Source organism: Brachyistius frenatus, unplaced genomic scaffold (assembly GCF_029030835.1).
Source record: "Brachyistius frenatus isolate BFR_SWC_R1_liver_20210118 unplaced genomic scaffold, ASM2903083v1 Contig_10, whole genome shotgun sequence".
NCBI lineage: Eukaryota > Metazoa > Chordata > Actinopteri > Embiotocidae > Brachyistius > Brachyistius frenatus.
In genome coordinates this window covers 1,982,985-2,010,224 of record NW_027210609.1, presented here as the reverse complement: position 1 = coordinate 2,010,224, position 27,240 = coordinate 1,982,985, and the positions used below count along the sequence as shown (strand labels likewise).

The 27,240-nt window shown below is 40.3% G+C and overlaps 3 protein-coding genes across 7 annotated transcripts in view; 2 read left to right on the top strand and 1 right to left on the bottom strand.

Moving 5' to 3' along the window:
• The first annotated feature begins 1,169 nt into the window (after window positions 1-1,169).
• Window positions 1,170-7,203, top strand: utp3 (UTP3 small subunit processome component). Its single transcript, XM_069690834.1, has 16 exons — window positions 1,170-1,359; window positions 1,649-1,736; window positions 2,474-2,530; window positions 2,619-2,675; window positions 2,761-2,878; window positions 2,965-3,033; window positions 3,141-3,262; window positions 3,383-3,538; window positions 3,663-3,734; window positions 5,189-5,229; window positions 5,316-5,412; window positions 5,676-5,813; window positions 5,932-6,068; window positions 6,147-6,213; window positions 6,881-6,988; window positions 7,114-7,203. The coding sequence occupies exons 1-16, from the start codon at window positions 1,343-1,345 to the stop codon at window positions 7,201-7,203; spliced, it is 1,434 nt and encodes a 477-aa protein (XP_069546935.1). The 5' UTR covers window positions 1,170-1,342.
• On the bottom strand, window positions 7,003-15,468 carry ppcs (phosphopantothenoylcysteine synthetase). 2 transcript variants are annotated; one of them, XM_069690836.1, is made up of 4 exons: window positions 15,292-15,468; window positions 8,738-9,275; window positions 8,546-8,649; window positions 7,003-7,976 (listed from the first exon to the last, which is right to left on the bottom strand). In XM_069690836.1, exons 2-4 carry the CDS (start codon window positions 9,270-9,272, stop codon window positions 7,656-7,658), a joined length of 960 nt encoding a protein of 319 aa, XP_069546937.1. In that variant the 5' UTR covers window positions 9,273-9,275; window positions 15,292-15,468; the 3' UTR covers window positions 7,003-7,655. The 2 variants fall into 2 exon arrangements, with proteins under 2 accessions (XP_069546937.1, XP_069546936.1); XM_069690835.1 differs by lacking the exon at window positions 15,292-15,468 and adding an exon at window positions 11,177-11,256.
• foxj3 (forkhead box J3) overlaps window positions 14,220-27,240 on the top strand; it is a 72,668-nt gene continuing 59,647 nt past the window's right edge. For all 4 annotated transcript variants that reach the window (XM_069690833.1, XM_069690832.1, XM_069690829.1 and 1 more), the window contains exon 1: window positions 14,220-14,521. The gene's annotated coding sequence lies outside the window, so the exon portion shown is untranslated. The remainder of the gene's footprint in view (window positions 14,522-27,240) is intronic.

The following is a 27,240-nucleotide window of genomic DNA, read 5'->3' as shown; positions in this document are numbered from 1 at the left end:
GGTTTATTGTAGAAACAAACAGCAGGGATGTAGCCAACATTGAGGACACAGAGGTCATGTCATTTTGAAGGATTAGTGGCACTTTAATGAATGGTGTTGTTTTGTTTTTTTAAAGGTGCAACAAGTTTTTTTTTTAGAATTACATCCTTTAAAGTCACACTTTGTAGGCTCAGGAAAATAAATAGAAAACACAGCAGACACATGAAAGTTGCCATAAATCCTGGCAGAGTGAGAAAAAAAAAACAAAACCTCAGAAACCATAATGCTGTGTGGTAATTAAGTATCTTCAAGCTAGTGAGATGTGCTGGACTTACCTTGATGTTACGTCAGCTACTTGTTGTGGTGCGTTATGTTGAGGTTGAGTGGGGAATCTGCAGGCCATTCCGTCGTTTGCAATGTGACGACCCTTTTTTATTGTTTCCACACTGCGTAAAATAAAATTTACAGCACGACATCCAAACTTTAGCGCCACAGCGGTCAAAGATCCAATTGCCCTTCCGGGTCAAACACCTGACCACAACAGTGACCCTCCTACCTTTATACCTGCACCTCTGGTGTTAGTACAGTGTACACATACAGTCTACACACAGTAAATAAAACTTCTGGTTTATTTTTTTTTTGATTGAGCGTATTTGGCTCACATTGTGAAATGAACAATGGAGAACAAATAAACTATAATACGGCCACAGACTAGCTTTAACATAACAAATACCCAAAATTACAAAATATAAAAAAAACATTTGTATGTGTTATTTGTTATTGATTTTATAAAACCGAAAGACAAACGTTGCAGTAAGATTCAAGTAATTTATAATTTATACAGACATCTGTAGAAAAAAAAAAGATTTTAATACCCACAAGTATATGAACAATCTTCATCTCACAAACACGTATCATCATCAGATAGCCTACAGAATCTAGTTTCTTCCTATTTTTTTTTTTTTTTTAAAGAAACAGCATTTTTTTTTTTTTTTTTTACAAATCATTTGGAAAACAGCCACCGAGTAAATTTTCTGGTTCATCTATATTGTTAAATTGCAAGAGTGTCATTTGTATATACAGTCTAACTAACTTGTGCACTTATAGTGGTAACGTTCCCACTCCAGTACAGCAGGTGGCGGTGTGCGTCCTTCACGGTTCCTCTCGGATCGCAGTTTCCACTGAAAAAGTAGACGAAATCACGGAAGCACATGGTAACCGCTGTAGAAATCAAATGTGTTCATCGCAACCTGGACTGTATTCTTTTCGTTTAATCTGCAGTCATAATCACTGGCGTCTTTGATACCTTTATAGCTCTGGGGGTTTTGTTTGCTGACCAAGGCCAGCTTAATTCATTTCCATCATGGTTCGAGCAAAACGGTGAGTTTGGCTAAAGTCAGCTGAAATCCATCAGCGCGTGGACGTTAATGTTGTTGTTATCCACTTTAAATTGTAATACAGTCCTTTTCTGTATTTTCTCGGAGGTCATAAACAGTTAGCGTGCTGTAATAACCTCTACCTACCGTACTCCTTGCAAGTTCGTAGGTTTTGGTCCAGGACGCTCACGTTTCTCATTGATCTCTGAATGCTGCAGGGCAAAGATGCAAAGATATATATATATATATATATATATAAAATCCCTTCTCTGTCTCCCCTCTGTTACTTTTAGGGGTAAACAAATCCAGAGGCCAAAAAAGACGGAGCGATATGATGAAGATGACCCTGAAGCCTACAAGAACATGCCTGTCCCTGATAAGGTCAGATGTTTCCTGTCTACAGAGCTAGTGTAGTTCACTCCGCTGAGAGAATGGGCTCCTACAGCCTCTGTCCGTGTTGTTGTTGTTGTTGTTGTTTTTTTTTAAAAACAACAGTAAGAATAAATGTTGGCATCAATTCATGTAATGGAGATAATGTGACATAAGTGGATGTTTCTGTTTTGTTTTGCTTTTGTATTTATTTACATTGAATTACTTCTCTTAACATTTTCCTTGTTAGTTGTCGTTTTATGTATTTCAAAATGTATTCATGTATTATTTTTCCCTTTGTATTTTCCTCAGATTTAGTTTGCCTAAACTTTTTAAGTATTGACTTTTTTTTTTTTTTTTACCATTGGTGTGCAGTATTTACAGTTAACACTGTGTACCAGGACCAACCGAGGAGTGCACGTGTGACATAAAAAAAAAAAACAATCCTTAGTAATTAAATAATAATAAAGTTAGCTAAAGTTGATTCTCCATGTTATTGAGTTCAGGATTTACACCGCTTAAAACTGCTACTTGCTTATAAAAACTATTATTCGACGATATGTACAACGATGAACCAAAACATCATGACCGGTCACGGGTGAAATGAATAACGTTGAGGGCCAACGTGACCATGATTCAACTTGGTCTGCCAATTCTGCATCAAAAAGCCCTTTTAACCATTTAACATCCGTCAACACATCAACTCTCAGGTAATTATTTTTAACAGTATCTCCTTTCTTCTTTTTCAGAAATCGTCAAATTACACGAAGGACACAATCGATGCGTTTCATGATGACAAGATTGCAGTGAGTTCATCTCGTACGTTGTTCTGTGAGTGAACGCTGCTGCTGTTATGTTCTCTTAACTTTCTCTGCTGGGGTGTTTTCGCCACAGAAACTTCTCGCGCGCGGTGTTCAAATGGAGAACGACGAAGAGGACCTGGATGATGAGGTGATGGTTTATGTGTTTGCTTGTATTTAACCCCAGATAATGAATGCCCTTCATGAACAAATCCAAGCTCATTTGAATTACACAGGAGGAAGTGATGGCCCTGGACGATTCTGAATCAGATGAGGAGGAGGAGGAGGAAGAAGGAGAAATTGAGGATGAGGGAACAGACATGGAAAGTGATCTAGAGGGGAAAAAGGATGAAGGTAAATATAAAATTATACATTTTTGTTGAGTGCTTGCTCTACTGTTGAGATAGCCTGTTTGACTAAAGGTATGTCGTCTTCCTCAGATCTTCCTAATGAAATGGCGTGGGGCACCAAGAAGAAGATGTTCTATGACTCGGACTACGTGACCACCAGTGAGCATCCTTCATCCCCAGCTTTATATTTGAGGCAATTTGTGATTATTTTCTCGCCCGTGAGGCAGATTTTTTGATCATGCGACATTTTAATTATGTTATTACAGAAGGGAAATCACAAGAGGAGCTGGAGGCTGACGAGCACGAGGAAGAAGAAGAGGCCAAAAATATCCAGAAACGTTTAGCTGAAAATCTGAGCGAGGAGGATTATGATTTAAACTTTTTTCAGGTATTTTTTTTTCATAGCTCTCCCAAGAGCACATACAGTTAACTCATTGTGTGATGATGATGATGACTTTTTTTTTTTTTAAATGAATTATTTTTGTGCGACATGACTGCCTAAATACAGGAATTTGCTGTGGAGGAGAAGGATGAAAGCAAGACTGTAGAAAAAGAAGAGAGGATTGTGAAAGACCTGAAGCAGATGTCTCAGAAGGAAAAAATGAAGCTTTTGAAGAAGGAATCCCCTGAGCTGCTCGAACTCATTCAGGACTTCAAGGCAAAGGTAAGACACGCACGCAGAACACACAACCAACTTTGAATTTAAAGAGCCTTTGGATGTTTACAGAGTTGCCACAGGATCAACATGTCAATTATATGAGATGCTTCTGTTTCTGTGACGTGTGCAGCTTGCTGAACTGAAGGATGAGCTGCAGCCCCTCGTACAAATGGTCAAGGACGGGAAGATCCCACCAGGAAAGGTGAGGGCACTTGGCTACGTTTCTATCTGTGAATTTGTCGCCATACTTATTATTATATAGGCTTTTATATGTATATTTATCAACAAAAAAGTCCCCAAACAACTTGACAAAGTAGAAGAGATCACTAGTTGTGATAAACCCAGAGTCTGTAGCTCCCTTCAGCAACGTAGAGCTTCAAAGTTAGTTTTAGCTCACTGTTTGGCTGTACCGCTTCAACTATGCTGTTTTGATCCGCCTCCCACCGCTCTCACAGCGCCGCTTTCAGCCACAACAGGCAACTGTATTCAGTGAAAAAGCACTAACATCCACTGTACACTACCTGACAGACACAGAGAGCGGCCAGCTGCTGAACATTCAGCATTTAGCACCTCGAGAGCAAGATGTTTTGGTTGGTAGAGACCAAATCTTAAATGAAAATGAATATTGGACTTATATTTGCAATGTGGCCAGAAACTCCACATGAAGGATAAATATTGCTTTTTAATTGGTAGATTTGAAAATACGTAAACATTAAAACATTTGCTGCATTAACTGATGGTGATATGTCAATTTTGTTATCACACTTTGTTTTGTTTTTTTGCTTTCCCATAGTGGCCTAAAAATATTATGGTGAATTTGAAGTTTGATATAGGTGTCTCTAATTTTTCATCATAGATGAACAGGCCATAAAATAGCATGAGACTGATTTCACTTCTATAATCACTGAGGTAGAAACACAGATGCTATTTTCTAGATCAGATTGTTACAAGGCAACTCAGGACATTTGGTGTTGGTGTTTTCAACCAAACCCTGACTGAATGAATGTCGACCCTTCAGTCGAAAAGCATGAGCAGGATCGTATTGTACGACAATACCATCTATCGCCTGTTTATAATCAGCACTAAATTATTGTTCCCATAACTCTCAACACGGGGCTGTATGAGCCATTGTTGTGTATATTCACTCTGAAATCTGATCATGATCAGATTCCTTGAAGACTGAGGTGTCATATTTGATTCTTTTTTTTTTTTTTTTTTTAAGATTTTTTTATTATAATGTAGTATGTTGATGTATTAGTACAGAATCATCAAAATTAGTAATATTTTTTCTGTGTAGCTGTAGAGTACATAAGGGACAAATGTTTGGTGCTGTGTAACTTGGACATGTGTTGGAAGCAAGAAACATGATAAAGTCAACTTTATTGTCAATCCACCATATATGTACAAGACATACAGAGAGATCGAAATATTGTTTCTCACAGTCCCACGGTGTGCAAAATAAAAAGATGAAACAAGAAAAGAATACATACGTTACAATAAAAACAATAAAACAAACGACAACCACCACAGTGATGCTTAACTGGCTTTATATATATGTACAATGTAGTGCAAATGCGGTTGTTGATGTTGATGATGCTGTGCAGTTGGGGAAATCCAGTATGTAACTCTGAACAATTGACACTTTGTTTTCTGAAGGGAGCCGACTACCTCAAGACAAAACAGCAACTTTATCTCAAGTAAGTTGTGTTTAAATTGTAATTACATGTGACACAGTCACGTCACAGTCAGTCAGTGAATGACTCCCGACTCTCTTCTTCAACAGTTATTGCACAAACATCAGTTTCTACTTGGTGCTGAAAGCAAAACGAATCCCTGCTCACCACCACCCCGTGATCGAAAGACTGCTCACCTACAGAAATGCAAGTCCACACGCTGATATTAACACAGGGCTATTCCAAAAGCACATTTAACAAACCCTGTAGTCAAGAGTGTATAGTCATTAACCTTGCAGTCTTTTATTTGTGACACTTTTTGCATACCCCGGCCGCATTGACTGTAATATTGTAATATAAAAATAGCATTGTCATGGGACACGGGATCATGAAATGTCTTCAGACACGCATACAAAAGGAAATCACAAAACAATCCTCCGTCTTACAGACTCTTTATTACCTGCTTGCAGCTCATCAACGAACTCGGTGCAGTTGATGCTCGGCTTGCGCCAGAGTTTCACAAACTACTAGCTGGTGAGAAGAAAGAAAAGGACACCAGCGAGCAAGCAGAGGGCAAGAAGACCAGAGTCTCCAGTAAGAAGGAAAAGGTGAGATATTTGAGGGGTTTTTTTTGTTTGTTTTTTAGGGCATCGCCATCCTCACTTTGAAGCTGTTGCTAATGTTTAACAGAAAACTTGAATACTAATGAATCCACACTGGACGTAGGGTTCTGGAGAAACTAATCCTGCGGTCGAAGAGGAGTCCGATTCTGACCTGGACGAGGAAGCAGCTTTGCGTTTCTACAGAGATGTGGAGGAGCGGTTGAAACTGAAGAGGAAGAGCAACGACCCAGAGGCTGAAGAGTAAGTCTAATTCGAGTCTTCTAACAGCAGTTCTGACAAAATCAACTGCAGGTCTGATAAATTCTAAATTTGTTGCAGGTTGGAGGAGAATGCTGATGAGGAGGAAGGGCTGGACCCAGATGCTAAGAGAGGAATCACTTACCAGGTACTGAGTGACGACCGCTCGCACACTGAAACATTCGTATTTTCAGTCCGGAATTTGTGTTGACTGGATCAATAACAGAACACCAATCAGACTAGTTGACAATAAACATTTGGCAGAAATTCAGTATTTCCTCCCGCTGATTAGTTGGCCATAAGGGAATTAAACAACTCTGAATTGATCATTTATACGGGCTTACATTTTATAAACAGGATTAACTTCAGCTTTTAGTCTTGCGGAAGCCTTTATCTTCACTGTATGTGGACTGTCTTGTAATGTTTTGGTCTTTGAGAGTGCCACCTGCTGGGTCTGTTTGTGTAGTCAAGAATATGGATTACAGTGGATATGCAGTTGTTTCAACAATACGGCTTTAAATATATCATTTGCATAAGTCTGCCTGATGTTCTTGAAATCTACAAGTACATCAGAGCGAGCTTTCAAAAAGATTTTTCCTCATCCTTGCTCACGTGTCTTTTTAAATAATCATTATTTGCTATATATATATATATATGTATGTTTATACATATACGTGTGTGTATGTTTGTCTCCAAAATACACTTCAATGTATAGCACTCCAAGACACTATTAATGCATGCCGTGTCAGACTTTGTGTTTTTTTTGGTTTTTTGTTTTTTTTGAACAGTTATTCTAATGATGTTGTATTCCACAGATGGCCAAGAACAAGGGGCTCACACCAAAGAGGAAGAAAATCGACCGTAATCCCAGAGTCAAGCACAGAGAGAAGTTCAGACGGGCTAACATCCGCAGAAAGGGCCAGGTTTGTATTCCACACAAGGAGGAGAAAATATTTATTGCACTGTTGAAGTATATCATAAAGCTTTGACTTCTAATCAAAGGTATGTCAAACATTGCTGAGATGAATCTGTTGTTGATATTCACCAGGTCCGTGAGGTTCGTAAGGAGGAGACCAGATACAGCGGAGAGCAGTCTGGTATTCGTGCTGGCGTCAAGAAGAGCGTCAAACTTAAGTAACAATCGGTGCGTCCAAAACATGCTGCCAAGCAAAGCCATGAGATTGATAAAATACCGACGGACTGTAATTTAAAGTTTTTATTATAGGTCAGCCTTATAGTAAAGCATGTCACCAATTATTTAACTGTAAGTCATTGTTGTATAACCTCAATGTTTTTCTGCTTGGGATTACCAGGCACTGAATAAACATCTTAATCTGTCCACAATTTGCATCTTATCCCATTGAAGAGTATTATAACATGTGAAACAGACATGGATGGCATGGTGTGTTTACAGCTAGTTATTACTCAGGTTGTGCAGCCATACAACATACTGAACATACAGGAACTGGTCAGCAGAACAGGCATGTAGGAATTTAAGTCAAACTGAAGCCCAGGGTCAGAGACGGAGCACGGACACAACCACTGACGCCTCCATCGGTGACTCAGACGAGCAGATAAATACCGTCAACCTTATGGTTGGGTTATGAACTTGTTGTGTGCTGATGTCAGGTTGCTCACTATCCTCTCCTCTATCTCCACCTCATTCTTCACGTCCTCCTCAGTGAGGATCAGCTCAGCCTGAGTGTCCTGGGTCACCACTACCACATAACCCCGTCTAGAGTCCAGCACGTTGGCCACCACTGCTTGGTGCCTGTAGGTGTCCAGAGCCCGTCGAGCCTTGTCCAGCAGGATGGCGGCATCTGTCTCCAGCTTAAAGGATGTGACAAATGCTTGAGGTGCCCAGTCCTTCACCAGGGGAGACAGGATCTTAGGGACCATCTTCATACTGAGCTGAAGGGGGGAAAAAAAGTATTCTTAATAATAATAAGACTTGGAGTCTACTAGCAGCTCTGAGAGGCCGCAAAGCAAGAACGAAAGCATGCTTAAATGCAGCTATGCAGTATTTTTGGTGTGTTCACCATCTTCATTTTTGATGTGTTTTCCAATTAGCACAACGTATAGTTAAGGCTTTAAAGATTGATGTAAGGTCTCCAGGTATTTAATCACAACAGTAATGGAGAAATAAAAATGAAGACCTGATAAAGGTGGCTGATAAAAAGGGAATACCAACATGATAACAATTTGGGACATGACTGTGTACAACATTTCCTTGCAATCCATTCAGAAGTTGCAACTAATACATGTTATTGTTGATATTTATGGAATTATTATAATTGGGGTTCGTCCACATGGGACCCCGGAATATCTGTTTATGCCAATTCATCGAGGCATTTTTTGAGATATTTCAGCTTTGACTAAAGTGGTGAATCACGTGACATTGCTGTCCATAGAGCCATTAGCACGGTTAAAAAAAAGAATCTTTCCATGCACAGCATTACTTATTCTCCTATTTCACTCACTTGAAGGGGTCCATTAGAAGACTGGATTTTGTGTTCAGGCATCTCGGAGGCTGGGATGTAGAAATCCGACACTGCTGCAGCCAAGTAAAACATGGCCTTTGATCCTATGTGTAGAATAAACATTTCAGAACTGATTTTGAACCCAGCAGGAGCACAACTTCAACCTGTAAATAAATGATTGATAATGTGTACCTATTGTGCTGAGCGCCTGGGCTGCTCCTTTGAGTAGATGCAGATACTCTGACAGAGTGCTGAACTCGATGGGAAGAAGAAGTCTGCTCTCTTTCACTTCGTGGTATCGCTTCAACACTTTGGCAATGTTTGGAAGCACCTGCTGATTAACCACAACTTCCCCAGTGTTACCAGATGCTCCCTCTGTATCTCTGAACTGAAGGGCATCCAGCATGTTTATGGTTAAGAACATGCGCGTGTAGGGGTAGAGGGAGCGATGCCGATGTAGGAAAATGACAGCATAGCCGGAATCTATGAAATACTCTGCTGAGGAGGCTCCTCGTCTGCCGCTGCTGAAGTTATCAAGGAAGCGAACAGTGCGGGACTCCAGGGGAACTTTGGTGCCTCCTGACGTGATGAGAACCACCCTGCGACCTGCCGCTGCGTGATACCCGGCGAAAGCAGCCATCTTCTCTTTGACCTCCTCAACATGGGAGGGAACAGCAAATTCTTCGGCTAACTTCCCATCAATAGAAGATATTCTGGGTTCAGCCATCACCTGATGAGAGAGAAGGGACGTCATCAAGAAAAACGGTGCCGGAGAGGAGTGATGGGAGACTTGACGTCCGTCACATTTGTTTTTAAAAGGGGAAATCCACACATTCTGCAGATCAACAGATTAGTTCACCAGTTAAACCAGTTTGTAATGTGTTTTGTTGATCTAAAGGGAGCTTTGTAAAGTCAAAGAAAATAATGATGATGGAAAAAGGGATATACAGGAGAAAGCAGACGTAGCTGCTGACATATGACACCTGTAAATCCTGCAATCAAAATAAACATTAGAGACAAAGAAAATCTAGATATGTTCATCTGGTGCACCAGATTCAATCTTTTTTTTTTTTTCTGTCTCTCATGTCCATTAACACTATGGAAGTGCAATAATCATCAACAATAATGATAAGAATACTATAATGGAGATTATTGGAACAATAGTAATGTAATGCCAATACTACAGTATCTGCGTTAGAGCGGGAATGATTAGTTGATTAATTGATCAACAGATAGATTTGCGAACTAATTTGAAATTCAGTTAATCGGTTTTTTTTAAAATATGAATATTGTCTGGTTCCTTTCATCTTACATGATCAAAAACTTAACATCGTTTGGTTGAATACTGTTTGTCGGGTGAAAACAAGTCATTTTTGCTGCTCTTTGCTGCTTTGGGAAACACTGCTTCAAATTTGTTCATCATTTTATGACTTTTTAAAGACCAAACAGCTAACTGAATAAACAAGAAAATAATCAACAGATTAATTTGATAATGAAAAGAAACTCTATTTGCAGCCCTAATCTGCATGTTTCAGACGAGTTCAACGAAAAGGCAATACAGAAATGCTAAAAGTAGATATTAGAAGAAGAAACTGATTCCATAGGTTTGTTGACCAGAATGCAACGAAGTTATTTCTATAACTCTAACATGTCTGAATCAATAGATATGGCTGTCCAAAATCTTTGAGGAGCCCTTATCAAAATATGCATTACATGTTTACGTTTTTTTTTTATTCTAAAATACTAACGTTGCAATTTGTCCAGCTTTACCCTTTAACAGATGTTTCTTCCAGCTGCTGTAAGGATAGACTACATAACAGAAATACTTTTCATTCAGGGCTAGATGATATGGATTAAATCAAATGTGATATTATTTGACCAAATACCTCAGGAACAATGTTGCAGTCATATTTAAGGTATGACTATTGGTGCTTTCACAACATATAACAATGAGATTTTTGATAAATATTCATCAATACTGTGGGAAAAAAATGGATAAAGAAATAGAAATCAGAAAATAATCACTTTAATGTAGCCTTTAAAACCAAGACAAATCCCATATTCTAATATTACGATATCCAAACTCTAAGACTGAAAATATCTAGTCTCATATCACAATATCAATATAATGTCGATATAGTGCCATGTCCTGTTTATGGGAAAACACAGTGCAGTTCAACAGCAACACAAACTACGTCCTCCAAAACCAAATCAACACCTCTCTGAATCTGCCTCACTAAAAATCGAGTGATTCAGATCAAAAATCTTTTAATCTCATTATGTCTATAGTACTTGTTATTACAGTAATTTAAATGCTTTTAAACCGAAACCTCGCGATGTGCAGGAGTGAACTTCCTGAGCCCTGATCTTAACATTGGTAATAAAGCAAAAGTCTCTTGTGGTTAGCGGACAGGCTACAGGAAACCCCGGATCCGTATATCCACAACAAAGTAAGATGGACACTTCCTTTTTATGTTTAGTAATAAGACATGTGAGAGGAACGGAGCAGGTAAGACTCTTGTCCAAAAAGGAAAACAAAAACATCAAACAGTTTAACGTTATTTTGTTCAATAATTTGCCGCCGTGACTTGGAAGCTTAAATGAAATAAAAACGACGTCTTTTATACTTACAGAGAAAATTGCAAACTGCCCAACTTTGGGATTGTGCGGTGATTCTGTTTAATGATTCTCCACCACAACAACAACTTCACTTCCTGAAACCACTGAGCTCAACTCTTTGGTTTTTATAAACGCAGTATAAAGCCGTCAGCGCCACCTGTGGCCGCAGACGGTATTGCCATTAACACGGTACCTGAGTCAGGTTGAAGCAGTCAATTATTTCTCACTTTCATGAGGTGTGAAACTGCGACACATTAACATCACCAGTCATACTCAAAGAGAACAAGGGGCATTTCTCTAAAAGGTTATCTTTTGTCTGGATTGCCCCACTGAGTCAGCTCGTGTTGAGACAAAGACACAACTTGAATTGTTTGATGTTGATCTTCTGACTCGTTTTGATCTTTATAAATAGGCTGGTTTTATAAGGTTAGGAACTGCATTAATTGAAAGTTCCGTTTCTCGAGAATGCTTGAAATGGATATGGATGCACATTCGGACAACTAATTTCGGGTAAATTTAAACCACAAGTTTTCTGAGGGGAGAAAACTTCATCTATTTTAATTTCTCATGCATTGAGATTTATATCTAAACCTGCAGGTATAAAATTAAAGAATACAATGGTGAATACGTCTAAATTACTGTCTGTTATATCTGACTATGTGATCATGTGTTCCATCATTATTACTTGTAACCCTTGTTTCATACAAAGTCATGTTTGTTGTTCGATTTATAAACTAGGCCAGTACAAAACTGAAATTACTCTCTTTTTTCAGTTTATTCATTTCCTATTTATTTCTTTTGGCTATAAGTTAATGAAGGACAAACTTATATTATAAGTCAGTGAGTGCTTTGCTAAATGAAATATTTTGTAAGGGATCAAAAGCGACGTGAAACTTGAGGAACATTTGCAGAAGCCACATCGGAAAATCTGTGTGAAATATCCGTCAGATTATAAAGCTTTTTTTTTTATTTATTTTTTTATCAACGTCAGTGATCTTTGTATAGAAACTCTGTTTAGGTCTACGGGGGCACGCTACAGCTGAAGGGCGGGGCACAGTCATTGTTACTGTAAAGGTTTTGATTATAGATTATCGATTGTTTTACCAAACATTTTGAGGCTGTATTAGCAGCAGTCCCAGTGATCAACCCATAAGAGGCGCTGTTGCACCGCTGAATAGACAGTCAGAGTGGTTGCTACCTTTACAGCAATGTTTGATTGCACTGATTAGCCTGATCACTTTCAGAGCTCTGTGTTGAATTCACGTTAGTAAAAAAGAAATGACAAATTCCTAGCTCCTTCTTACCTTTTGTTTGAATAGATTAAAAAAAGGAGTCTGTCCAGGTTTTTAATGAGCTGGTATACTAATTATTAAACTGACACACAGAAAGAGTTGAATGAAAGGACCTATGGTGGCAAAAATCAAATATAGGCCTGCATATTTTAAACTCTTAGAAATATTGGCCTTTATGGTAGCCTGTTACAATACTTTTGCATAAGAACTTATAAAAATAGTTTATAGAGAAGAATAGAAAATTTGGACAAGGACTTTAAGAACTCACTACTACAATACCACCGAGGACATTGAGGACATATCCTTGGTCATTTTTCTCTTGGAATTTATTAAGTAACCTTAAGTGCAATTTACATTGCATAATGGAAAGTTAGACATGATGGTAAATAATGGGTAATATGCTCTTTTAAAACTTGTTCTATTTAAATTGAACTCTATAGGTTAAGGATGAATGAATTCAATTCAATTCAATTCAATTCAATTCAATTCAATTCAATTCAATTCAATTCAATTCAATTCAATTCAATTTTATTTATATAGCGCCAAATCTCAACAGAGGTTATTTCATGGCACTTAACACATCAAAGTCCATTCAGTATATATATATATATTTTTTTTATCAGCATTTAGACTCAGGTTTTGGGAAGTCAGGGACATACTGCTGCATTAAAAGTGCTTTGATAAGGGATATTTTTTGCATCTATGGTCTATACAATTAAAACTGTGCAATAGCCTTAGTAACCTCTTAAGTTTCTGGTGGAGTCAAAAGTAATAATGCTTCTATTAACACAGAATATAAAATCCTTCCTTCAAAATATACACCCCTAAAAGCTACACATTTTAATTATGAACCTGAATCTTTGATGTTTTTTCATCAGCATTTGGGTCTCTCTTGCAAGTCTCACTTAAGGTACCCTTTATACAGGGTTTGAAAGTTAATGGCTTTATTAATGGTTAATAAATACTTAACTGTAGATAATAAAAACAACTTCCAGGTTGTTGAAATAATAATCTGGTAGGTTTTTCTCATGCAGCAGGACACAATGTCTTTAAAACGATTTACCTTCTGGAATAATCTGCTGAGAATTTAAACATTAAATAACAACTTAATAACATGCAGGCTAACTGCAGACTTCAAGGCTCATTAGAAAGTGTAAACTCCACAAAAATAGCTATATGAATGGATTGCAGACTGAATAACTGCAAACCAAAAAAAAAAAAAAAAGAATAGACTACACACGGTTAATGGATGTTGCACAACCTGGAAACCTGTTCTTTGTAATGGTTTGTAATTCTAGGTCATTAGTAAATGACTTATTACCCTTCAAATAAAGAGTTATACAATTATTAGCAATGACTTATAAACCCTTTAAAAAAAATGTATCTTATCAGATTCCCCTTTTCTACTTTTATTCTGTGATATCAATAATATTGTGTCCTCTCATTTCTGTCTTTATTTGGCTATGTCTTGCCTACTGAGTTACACCCCCCCCCACACACACACACACACACCGCTCTCTAAATAGATCCATTTTATTGATTAGTTTATCATTTGAGGTGAGTGGGCGCTATCTCCAACTGCGGGCGTATGCGTTTGACCGCGCGCTAGTTTCTGTGGCGGCAGGGGTGGCGAGAGAAACAGAAAGGAAAAAAAAAAAAAAAAAAGCCTTCATGTGCGTCGTCGTATGTGAAAGTAGTTCCGGGCACTTAACCCAAACGGAGGGGGAGGGAAGGGGGGGGGAGAGTCCCGGATGTTGGCTCGGCCGCCGAGAGAAAGGCGAACGGGAGAAGGCGGAGAGAAGCTGAGGAGGGACGCCACGGCACCGCAGGCACACCGGCGAAGACACGGCTACGGCGGCTCTTTTTGCACAGGACCAATAACGTCAAGAGCAGAGGACACTGTTGGAGGAGGAGGAGGAGGAGGAGGAGGAGGGGGGACGACACACCGCTATCCGAAGAAGAATAAGAGGAGGTGGAAGGAAAAAGGAGGGGTGGGAGACAGTTACTCTGAAACTACCGTGAGGATTACAGGGAGCCGCGCCGTCACAGCAGCTTTTCACCCAGAGTAAGTGAGCGACGCGGGGCATGGAAGTTGAACCGAAGGCCCCCGCGAAACGGACGACTTTAACGGGGAAGTGAGCTGCGCTGAAGTTGCGGGGATTGATCCCGGTGAACAAGGCCCCGAGACACGGCTTTTCCGCTCGCCGTGGCGGGGCGTGCAGAGAGAGGAGGTGGAGGGGGGGTAGGGGAGGGGAGAGACGGGACACCTTTTCTTTTTCTTTTTTTTTTTCTTTCTTTTTCCCTCAGAGAGCCAAGTCGGTGTGTGTGTGTGTCTCTCTCTCTCTCTCACCCCCCACCACCACCACCACCACCCACCCACCGCCTCGGTCGGCGTTAGTTACACCCCCGGCCGCGTTGGTGCAACTCTCCCCAAGTTGACAGCTCTTTGCGTTAGCCTGCTAGCAGCGCCGCGCAACCGGTGACAACTGACAGGGCAACTTTGACAGCTAGCTAGCCAGTTTTGGTAGCCGGCTAACTTTAGCAGAAGCGTTGTCGGCGCTTTTTCCGGGGCCAGAGTAAAGCGTGCGTGTGCGTGTGTGTGTGTGTGTGTGTGCGTGTGCGTGTTTCCCCTCGCGTTAGGTGGATATAATGACCTATCCCAAGCCCTCCCAACAGCTATCGTTAGCTAGCTGTTTGGTACGTGAGACGCTGTGTGTCCAAGCGTGAAGTGTGTGTGTGTGTGTGTGTGTGTGTGTGTGCGTGCGTGTGTGTGTGTGTGAAGCCCCCACAGTGTCATCTGGCTTTTCCTGCGTGCTCTTGCGGTATTTGACTCACAGCTGTTGCAGTGTGTTTTCTCGTCTGTCAATCGTCTGTTTCTCAGGCGGCTATTAAATTCCTCCGGGAAAGAAAGAAAAAAAAAAGAAAAATAAAATAACGATCCTCGTATGTAAAACCTCTCGACCTGAATGGCGGGATTGTCATGCGGCTGGACGATCAACAAGTGCAAAAAAACCAACAAAAAAAAACCCCCAACATGTCTCGGATGGATTTTCACGCTGCTGATTTATTTATTTATTTATTTTTTCCATCTCCAGACTCTCTCTGTTGTTGGTTTTTGTCCTGAGATGGCACAGACGGTGTTGGTTAAATATTTGGTCCTGTGTGCAAGAAATCTCCCGGGGCGTGCTTTTCTCTCCTCCCCCCCCCCCTTGAGGTTTTTTTTTTTTACTAGTAGGTTTTGGGATCGCACAGTGCATACACTGATTAGTTAATCACGCTGTGGTATTTGAGTGCAGCTGTATACAAACCGGTGTCCTTGCCTTATCCTCACGGCCTTTTATTAGAGGATGGATGACTGAGCTCCTAATTTGCCCCGCTGTCAACTTGTGCAGTTTTTTTTTTTTTTTTTTTTAATCAATGAAGTCACGGTGTTATTTTTAATGATGGACTGGCAATGAGGAGCTGATAATTGTCTAATAATCGTATACCCTCGTGCTCAATTTTGCCGTAAAGTCACCATGAAAAGGTTGAATTTATGACTAAAGCTAAACACTGTAAATTGCCAACCCTGCCAGACCTTATGCTTCAACTAACAAAATGCCCATAGCGTTAGTCGGCACCCGCAATCAAAGGTCAGACCTGGTTTGCTTCTTAATCACCCATCCTTTAAATAGCAGGCCTACAGAGCCGTCTGGATCGAGGCTATCTGTGCATGCAGCTGTAGAGGACACATGGTGTTTTGGTTTTCACGTTGCTCCTTCCAGGTAAAGCGGAGCTACGTCAGTTTCATTCAGCATACTGTCTCGAAATGAGTGCGTCTATTTGTCGCTTCATCTTCATCCTGCCAGTGTCATTTCGGTTTTTCGGAGTTTCAAGAAGCTCCGTGGAAAGTTCATGTTGAGCGTTGTTTCACTGCCGTGTACAAGCTCAGTCCAAATCTGAAAGACGTTTCAGCTCCTGAGCTGCCCATATTTTGGTCCATGATGACATCCATTACGATCGGGTCCATTACGAAAGAAAGCTTTTTTTTACAAACAGCGTTGTTTTTATCAGCAGTATGTCGATTAAAAACAATTGTATATAAATTAGCAGCAGTGGAAAAATTTAAATTGACAAGTAACGTTTTGCTGCAGTTCGCTGTCTGATGAAAGAAACGACCTAAAGTACAACTAAATAGTGCTTTTTACAGATTGCTTTCAAAAGTATGAATCGCAGCATCCACATTATGAAGTTTTTTTTTTTCCTTAAAGCAGTTTTATAGCATCCGTTTGATTCTGTTAGTGTATAAGCAATGAGATTATTCATTTCTGTTCACAACGGAAGATGCTGTGCAGGCTCAGCCCTACGGGCTCCCGCGTATGCATTCAGGCTGTTTATAGGCTTCGTAATAAGAAAGCACTTTATTTGCTGTTTCACATCAAACTTTGCAAAAGCTGGTGAGTTTTAGAAATCAGTTTTCTGAGGGATGGACTAAAGAAAGTAAGAGATCACACATTTATTTTTGATTCTCTCCATTACCCTTTTCGAATGCGAATGGGAGAATTTGATTCAGGTTCTCTTAAATAGTGGTTTTAACCCGCAGTGGTCTTTGAAAAGTCTTTTGCTTCATGGTTTAAAAGCACAGCGCCGACCTCTTCAAGGTCTTCTGGTGTTCTGCGCGCATTCGTCTATCGCTTCTAAAGAAAACATACTTTGTCCTCATTTGTAGAAAACATGGAGTTTTGAATAAATGTAAAGACATATTGATATGGCATCGCTGTTTCACAGATGATGTTCAGTTTGTGGGTTATAGTGTATTGTTAATAGATTAGGTAGAATAATGACTCAGTATGGGGCGAATCTGGATACGTGTTAAGGGTCAGGAAGCCAGTAAATTAAAGGGAATTTAGATCAGGTTTCTAGTTTTTGAATACAGTCTCCTCATTTGGAATTCAGTATGTGGCCCTGTGTCGAGCCGGCATCACCGAGAGGCTTTTTAGTTTCTCCCCTTGTTGAAGTGATTATTCAAATGGCCATCCATGAGGTGCAGTTATCAGACTCCTGGTGCAGCAGAGCCTGTGGCAACATGAGTGCCCATCACAGCCCCTCCACCATCACCACCACCACCACCACCACCCTGTGTAGTTGGACAGCACCCAACAGGTACCCTCTGTTGCCACCCCTATTAGACGGTCAGATCTTACCCCTCAGGTTGTAAACCTATTGTGTTATGCGATTGGCAGATGGCAATTTATTCGTGAGGGCTGCTGATGCTGTGGGTCAAAGGCCTTTGTTTAGTATATTTACGATTACTTTTTTTGGTCTGAATCCAAAGTTGGCTTGTTTCAATTTCTCTCTGCTCTGGAATGTGAAGTCATCTTAGGTCAGAGTTGTTGTTTTTTTCTCCTCACTTCATCGCCCATCATCTTGTCCTTCAGTGAGTTTTTCTCCTTGGAAGGGTGAAAAAACAGGATCCTCCTTCTCGTGTCAGCAGCTGTTTGCTCTGCGTGGAAGCTAGGCTGTCCCGTAATGCGGCTCAGGCCAAATGACTGGACAGTTTTTGTTATAAATTGCTCCCCGTACTCGGCTTATAACCAATATGAAGTTCTGCTCTCATGGAAGCCGTGTTGGTGAGGAGGGACTGGCTCAGTCTTCATTAGCAACGCCGTGCATCACTAGAATGCAGATGAGCTATGAAGCCATTCATCTGCTGGAAATGCCTCCCTGATTCCAATTTGAATCTTGTTTGCAGTCACATTGTGTGAGCCCACTTCTCCATGTTAAAGAAGTCTCTTTATGTGAGAGATCAGAGGGGGATAATTGCACTTAAGTGAACCTCATTTAGTGCTGGCCAGAGCAATTACTGTAACTGCAGTTCTAGGCGTTTTTGGGGGCCTGGAGCAGCTGTCATTGAGTCTCTGTAGCTGAGATTTCAAATCGTGAATAGAATGGCATTGGCATGGCATCATGGGAACGGCATATCCTTGGATGGATTTTAATTAGTTTTTGCAGGTTTTTGCTCAGCTCTTTTTTTTCTCATCCGCAGAAAAGCGTAATTAAAAATGACAATTAGCAATGCATTATTTTAGTAATGATTGAAAATAAATTATTCTCAAGGTGCTGTAAGGTGAAAAAAGCCAGTAATGTTTCTTCAGGCAAAACCCCCTGGGGTTGAGGGAGATGTTTTATCATTAATGTTATTCAGGAGCCAAATTTTTAGTTTTGCTCAGCTGGGTGCTTTAATCTATTTTTGCTGTAAATTAATGAATTTTTAAAGAGCCCCTCGCTGGATACGGGTGGATGTGGGAATGCAGCACTGGTTCAGTTTTCAAACAAGCCTCTACTCCACCACCATCACCCCCACCCCTTCACCACCCACCCTCCTCACGGGATGGAGAGAACGAATTTACTGAAGCAATACACTTTCATTTTTTATTCATCCAGCAATACACTGCCTAGTTCTCCTCATCCCACCTCCACCCAGTCTATTGAGTTGAATTTGTCAGTGAACTAGTCCTATATGCTCCAATTCATGTCCTGGCTTGGAGTTGGATGTAGACATGAATCAGTGAGGCAAGCATGTGATATTTAATTCAACTGGCTCGCTGCCTAATATTATCGCCACATTTGCTCAGATACATGTTCTATCTGAAAGTGTTTATCCGTTTATTTCCCCAGTCTGACTAATCAGGGACTATCTCTCTACATGGGAGCTTCTATCCACTGTAGAGCTGGCTGGGTAAGTTTAGAAAGTGTGGGAGAACAGGGTGGGGTGGGGTGGGGGTGGGGGGTTGGCGACTGCTGTACTGCATGGCGGTTTCGGTGACTCATTCCAGCCAAGTGGTCACGAAAAGACTCGTACATTTTGTGGCAATTCTGCTATAAAGTGTTTGGTTTGATCTTATATTTGCATTAAGTTCATTAATTGTAGCAATTGGAGGAGTTACATGAACAGAAGTTGTGTAGTTGTGGTGTACTAGATGTGTGAATGAAATCAACCGCATTAAAAGGGGGTTAATGCATTGCTTAATGTCATATAAAACAAAAGATGTCAGAGTAAGTAATAGCTGTGTCATTTGAGATTTTACTGACTGTACTTAGGTGCTAATGAATAGCCAAATCCTAAATGAATAAGAGTGGCTCGATTTTCCATGCTATGAAGGATTTAAAGATTCATTATATTGTATGCTTTGTCCTTGAGTTTTGATAGGCCTTCAGTGTCAGCGTAAGTTTTTTTTTTTCTTTATTCAGTAGTAGCAATTGATATGCTTATATAATTCACACTCTTAGGAGACTTCCGTGCTGTGTGCAAGAAGAAATTGCTGAGCTGACACAGCTTAAGTAATAAGAGTGGAGCTTTTATCATAGTATTTGGTATCCGTTTTAATCATTCCACTTCTTCCTGTGGCAGATATAGAATTCACTTTCAGGTAAAAAGGCAGCATGCCTAGAGACCGTTTTATGATGGAATAGACGGGGCCCGCTCTCAATTTCCAGCAGAAAAATTAAAAACGAAATACCAACAACAAGCGGCTAAATAATGCAATTTTGTCTGCATATCAGCAGCCACAGAGCTGTTATGACAGATCAAACAAATGTTGGAAACATTTCCCGCACTAAAATCTCTTCAAGAAATGACAATTTAATAACATGATATTCCCAGATGTTACCTTCAGCTACTGTCTGTGGACTGCATGCATGACATGATAATTTCGCGGCGATACCATGGCGATGACGTGTAGAGAGTTTCACATGAACCAGACATGATTGAATATGATAATGTGTGCTCTGCGAGGCGAGGCAGTGGTTCGTTCAGCAAAGGTAAAACACTGTAGGTTGCACGTGCAATTCTTGATTTGACAAGACAGGAAAGTTTGTCTCCTCAGCTACAGATTTAAAACGAAGATGCGTTGCCAAACCGGTGCCCACGTGCGTCACATTCTCCGAGAGAAACTTAATTCAACCGCTGAGAATGGTCAGCAATGATTGGTGGGATAATCTCTTCTGTAAACAGTACTTGCCGGTTCACTGCAACAGGATTAATATCTGTAAAGGAAGTGTCCTCTGCAAGTTGCAATTGTGTCTGCCCTCGTAGGTTTATTGTCTTACTCTGTGCAGTGTGCTCACACCGAGCAATAAACTAACAGTGAAGAATTTATCACATGTTTGAATGTCAATCTGCAGACTCTGAGAGGAAAGTCAGAAAAGGTCAGCTTTAATTAAGTCCACAGTCCTAAGCCTGCTTAGTAAGGTTGAACAGTGGAATCTTGAGGCCGTAGTTTACTGCACATCACTCAAGTTCATACTCATTAAACTGGTGGTAGACAGATCATTTGTCATGAAATCACAAGACTGAGTGCATTTCAGCAGTCTCATGCTGCTTGATCAGACTGTAAGTTGTGTATAGCTCCTCTATTTATTTTGTGAGTTCAGACAATGTTAATGTGGGCAGGTCCATAAATAGCTTCATGTAGAAGTTGGAGACTGTCTGATGTGGTGTGTGTGAGGCTCATGATCTGAAGGGGCGAGTGCCAAGTTTTGCAGATGTGTTTGAAAGCGCCATGGTGGATCTGTTAGATTCGATGGTAAAGGCAAACACTTTTTGTTCGCACCTCGCTATCCTCTGCATGGTCAGCGGGACCGCACGTCAGAACCTCTCTCTGTTGTCGTCATTTGTTGCCTTTTTCTCTGTGAAACCTGATGGATTAGCCTTACTTGTAGTACTTGGAGTCTCCTTCTGTGATTCAGAAAATCCCTGACAGAAGCCAAGGATTCTCTCGGTAGAGTTGGAGGAAATGTTGATCTGTGTGGACCAGGAAACCCACACAAGTAATGACTCGCTCTTGCCCCGTCGTTCCCACCCCATCTCTCTCTCTTGCTCTCACACGTAGTCAGTGTGCTGGAAATTGTTTCATTTTTGTGTCTTCCCTTCGTTTTCTTTATCTTTCTCTGCGCCACACTCTCCTGTGCTCCTCACTTAGCAAACAACACGTCTGTGGAGAATTCAGAAGAATGCATCTTGTTACTCAGATGAGTCATGCTTCCTCTGGCCTGCATGCCTCTCCCTCAGGGTGGATGAATGAGAGGGTGGAGAGGTTAGCTGGAGGAGGGGCTCGGTGGCTGAGGCGACGTGATCTTTGCCAGTTGCCCAACGTAATTAAGAAAGTATCAGTGTGTTGGTTGCAGGGCTCAAAGCGTGTACATCGGGTAGGCAGTGTGACTGACTGCTTTGACCAGACTCGGTCCCTGCCTTCAAAAAAAAAAAAAATGAAAGTGGCTGTTTAGAGATCTCAGGCCCAGCTCTGAAACCCACAAGTCAGCCACTCTGCCAAGGTGCTCTGGCCCTGGAGGAGAGCCCGGGGCCTCGGCTCTGGAGACAAATGAGACTGCACCTGCAATCTGAGAAATCTGTCTCTGTCTTACCGAAGGAAATTTATATTCTGGAATGAAAAAGACTGTAGATGAGTTTGCGTGCAGTCACTGGGCTCAAATGTTCCTCGGGAGGCCTAGCTGCAATATCATTTTTGGTGTATAAATTTCAGATACAGTGAAGTGTGTAAGACTCCAGTTTTCTGTTTTTAAATTCCCTAAACATATGCATTCAATTTGGCTTAATATCATATTATACCACAAAATGCACATGGTTGTAAGTAACCTTAATTATCTTTATTAAACTGATGAAATAAGATCAGAATACCATTAGGCCTCTCCCAGCTGTAACTCTGTCTCTCCCATACCTGCTCCTCTTGGTCACATGCCAAAACCTATGACTCACAGGAGACTGAGTGACCTACTTTTTATGTCTTCTGTGTGCCAGAAGACTTTTTTTTTTTGTGTGCGTTTTTTTTTGCGCAAGACAATACATTGGTTAAATATAAATCAATTAAAATGCACTTAATGCACCCATTTTTGGATTTAAGTACCTGAAGGCTGTGTCAGCATAGCACCCACCTCAGAGAGTTCCCTTTATTATCACTAGCAAATAAGATTCATAGTAAACAGTTGAGCTTTGATATCTCTTTAGAAGCAAACTGAGTTTAAGGCCACACTGGCTCTCATCAAACCAATTTAAAAAATGTAACTCATTTAAATGCTCTCATGATGCTGCTATGCCGGTGTGGGTTTATATTGCTATTTCCCAGTTTATCCAGGTTGTCCGAGATTTTAGTTTCTTCAAGTAGACGAAGCATGTATCTGCTGAATCAGTGAAAACCGCCTCAAGGCCTAGTCAATTTGTTTTAGTGATGATAGAGTTTTGGCTGCACTGTCAAGGTAAAGTTTGAACAGTGTCTATTATATGTTACATGGATTAGGACAGAAGCTAAAGTTTGGATACAGAAGCAGTCTGTCTAATGCATGGTTTGCAGTTTACTTACCTCTGGAAAGAAAAGAAGGATGGGATCAATGGCCATAGGATCACTGACATGGTTTTAGCTTGATTTTGATTGGAAAAAGATGTCACTTTCCAGCAGATGGAATTTCCACTTTAATCGCTAATTGCCATTCTTTGGTTGTGTTGTCTCGTATTGATGCAGAAACAAGCTGTGCAGCTGAATGTCTTGTCTTAGCTGCTCTTTTCCCTTCTACAAGGCTTGGCTTCTTTGATATGTCAGTTTTGTTTTAGTCTGCCGCCTTCGTTTTGACACGATTGGCCCCGCTTGCTCCGACCTCCTGGAAACCCCCAGCATGCCCGCCCCAGGGTGTGTGTTCAGTCATTTATTCAGCTTCCTCCTAAAGACTGCCATGCCTTCACTTCCCTTCTGGTTTCCCTCCTCTTATTAAGATGCAGAAGGCAGAGCAGCGTTTGGTCTGAAAGGCTTAGTGCTGGGGAGTCACTGGTGTGTATTGTGGGGGGCTAGGGAGGGCCTGTAAGCATGGCGACTTTAATGACTTAATGTGCACTGTATGGGCCACACTCAAACCAAGTTCTGCAGGCAGCTCACACCACTCTGATTTCTGCCTTTTTGTGCCAGTCCACTCACAGAAAGTCAAAATCATGCTCTGAATAAAGTGACTATAATTGGAGAGGAACAAATTATCAAGTCTTTGGTTAATGCTGATTGCTGCTTGGGTTTTTGCCTGATAATCCCTGTTTAGTCATCTGAAATGACTGCCTTAGTAAACCTTTTTATCTTGTCTGTCCTCCAATGAATTTTGGCATGTATTTGCTTCTTTCTTAGAGGTCCCAGTGGTGAACCACTTTAACCGCCACTCTGGCATTTTGATTTCATTGTTTTGATTTATCAGACCTTTTGCTCTCAATGAAATCCTCTGGTGCCTTTATAAATCCCCAGCTTGAAATCTCTCAGTCCAGTAGCACACCTACTCGGTTGCGTACTTACTATTGCATATACTCGGTCTGCTACGAAAGCGTGTACTTGTATTTGCTGGTTGTGCGGTTTGCTGGAATATTGCACATGTACCAAGAAGCAGGGTTATAGAGCTACACTAGTGCTACTGTTGCCAGTTCACCTTTCTCTCCTACTAACTCCAGCACAAAATCTGGACACTCAAAACAATTCATTGTCTCTGCACATTATTTGTCATTAAACCACACATATGATGACTGAAAAGCAAATGCGTGGTTCATTGACACATGCGTTTTGGGACATGCAAAATCAACATTAAAGCTGGAATGAATTTGAATTAACATGAATGCATTTCAAGTAGAAGTCATTGAGGTCGCACGGTGCTGCAGAATGAACACAAAGCGACAGTTAGTGTCCCATTTTATTTTCCAAACAAAACTGAGGAGTTAATAACTTGTTAGAACACATCGGCAAGTGGCTGTGACTACTGTCTTACCTATTGCCTACAGTCAAAGGCTGCCTTGCACAAAGTATTCTCATAGTTGACTAACAGTTGTTCATTTAAATCAATAGTCGACAAATAATATATTTTATTACTTAGTATTTATTTTGGGGCATCAGGAAATGGTTTGAGAGTTAGTGTTGATGGATGGACCGATATTTCACTGAGCTGTTAGAATAGGGTTTAACAGCAAATTCATTTTCCTGTCTATATTGTTTTTCTTTCATTGTCTATCCCAGTAGGGCACAGATGCATAGTCTAAGCCATTATTGCAAGTAAAGACTTGACAGGAAGCCTATTTATTCTTTGGTGTTTATAATGTCTCGTCTTCTAGCTGCTCCACTGCCTGTGGTGGTGATACAATGTGAGTATGACCCAAAACACTTTTTTCCCCCCTTCAACTAACCAGACTATTCTCATTGACTATCATCTGGTTGACTGTTTTTGGGGCAGCCCCACCAGTGTCATCCCTTTTTTTTTTTTTTTCAAGTGACTATATGACTTTGAGACCAGGTTTATTTCATGCCTTGGAGACACATTTATTGCAGCCACTGTAGGGCTATAATGTCAGTAGGATTTTATTGTACACTTCATTTTATCTATCTTTAACTTGTGGCTGTGACAGCATGATTTGCCACAACTATAGTACAGTTTTCAACGTTGTCTTTCTAGTTTTTGCATAGATGTTGTGGTCTTGTGTATCACTCTCGAGACTGTAAGCAAAGTAGTGCAGAACATGGTAGAGATGCTCATAAAATGACAATCCGGCAGCTAATTTCCAGTCTTCTTCGTGGGTCCACTGACTTTCTTGGTTGCACTAAGTCTATTATCATATCAGTATAAAGCAGAGATTTGATGTCTTTTTGTCCCCTGGAGTTATGATCGCCATTCTGACCACTTTGTTCATTGATTGCGGTGGTTTTCAATTTGTTTGCTAAAATGCAGATACTCTGTTTTTGTTGTCAACAGATTCGCTCATTCAACAAATATATAGCTAATTGAGCTAAGAAACGTTTAGAATTGGATTTAATATTTCAACAAAGTTAAAACTGTAATCCTGTAGTCATACAGTAGGTTTTTCTTGTGATACTTATCAGAAAAATACTGTGGGTAAATATGTCTAGCCTAATAAGAAAGTTACATTTCCAGCATATGAGAAAGGAATGGCAAATATGAATGAAGTTTCCTTTGAATTAGCAGGTTTTACATGGGCTATTTGTTGGCAGTAGGGTTTTTAAGATGCCAGCACCGTCCCGTCCACCATGGGCTTGGGGACGGTGCTAACTCGGCAAAAAAACAACAACTCTATGAAATACACTGAATCTCAGTGAACACTTTTTCTCCTCATATATTTGTCTGTGACAGATTGTGCCACCAGTCTGCTGTCAGAAAATCTCCAGTTTATAATTGGTATTTATATTTAATTGGAATAATTCGGTTTGCCTCAGCAGACCCTTCCTTAGTAATTTGGACAGTTTTTGTCAGAAGATTGTGTTACAATAATAGGTGTTAAATGCAATAATCTCTCGTTGCGTATGTTAAATACAGTAATCCAGCAGTTTATCTCTTATTACACCCATATCTATTCTTGTCCAAATAAGAAAATGGATCTGAAACTCTTGAAACATAAATAATGTCTATGTTCTCATTTGTAATTTCTCCTTATTTTATCTATCTGCTTAGTAAGCTCAATACTTATGACGCAGAGCAGACTGTGTAGGATTTTCCTTTTCGCCGTCATTCTATGTGATGCAATAAATGTATTGTGTCAAACTGTTCATGTTTGTCGAAAAAATTGTAAGTAGAAGGATGTGAATAACTTTGAACAGTTCTTTTTCGAATGGCCTTCATTCTCCATTGAGCCTCGGTCTACCTTACTAAAGTGCGGCCCGTGGTTAGTGGGAACCACTCGAGGTCAGATCAGGAGTTGGTATGGCGCAGGACATTTTGCCCTTCTCTTTCACAGTGACTCATGTTGCGTGGCACATGATGCACCACTTTCACCAAGTGAGTCATCCTGAACAACAGCACCTAATTTGAAAAGGACCAAAAACGAAACATGGACTTATTTCTGCCTATTTTTGTGGTTTTGAAATTTTTTTTTTTGCAAAGCATGTGACATTTACTCATTGCTCTTGGCCAAGAAACTCGCATACTAATCATGCTCATGGTTGATTTTGCAGCAATGATCGGTGCGTGGTATCCGAATGTGTTTTGTTTTTAACTTTTATTTTTTACGAGTACTGCTCAACCCACTTGGAGTGTGGGGCGTCATGAACAAAATTAGTACCGCAATAATTTTTTAGATAAGCACACAATATGAAGTTAAACTAATGTGTATCCCAGTAGTTTAAGTGCTATTATTATTAAGGAACATCATCACTTGGAGCTCCAAATAATCAATATTTTCTCTATAAATGAATTTATATGAATTAATAAGTGGTGAAAATGGTGAAAGTGCTAGGTGATGTCTTTGAATTGCTTATCTTTCTGACCAGCTTTGGAAAACCCCAAAGATACTTCATTTAAAATGATATGAAGGCAGCAAATCCTCCAATTTTGAAAGGTGGAACCAGCAGAACAGACATTCACAAGAATCACCCTTCATTTACAATATTTGGCAATCAATTCTCTGTAGAATGACTAATTAAATGACAGACTTGTCATTTATAGCGCAAATATACAACATACTAAATCCTAAAATTGGTAGCAAATCAATATTTTAATAGATTCATACTGTCTCAAATGAATTGTGGTAAAATCCAATGGACAGGTTTGGAGATCTTGACGAGCACATAAAAAGGTGACATTAGTCTGAGGTGTGCGATCGCTCGGCAGGAATGGAGGCTGATAAGCACGGCAACATGACTCGAGCCTCATCCTTCCTGGTTGAGCTCGTGATCAGTAATGTGCAGGAGGGGAGCAATGCGCTGGAAGGTAGCCTTGTGTTTTTCAATTTATTTCCTGCATATAGATATATTTAAACTGAATACT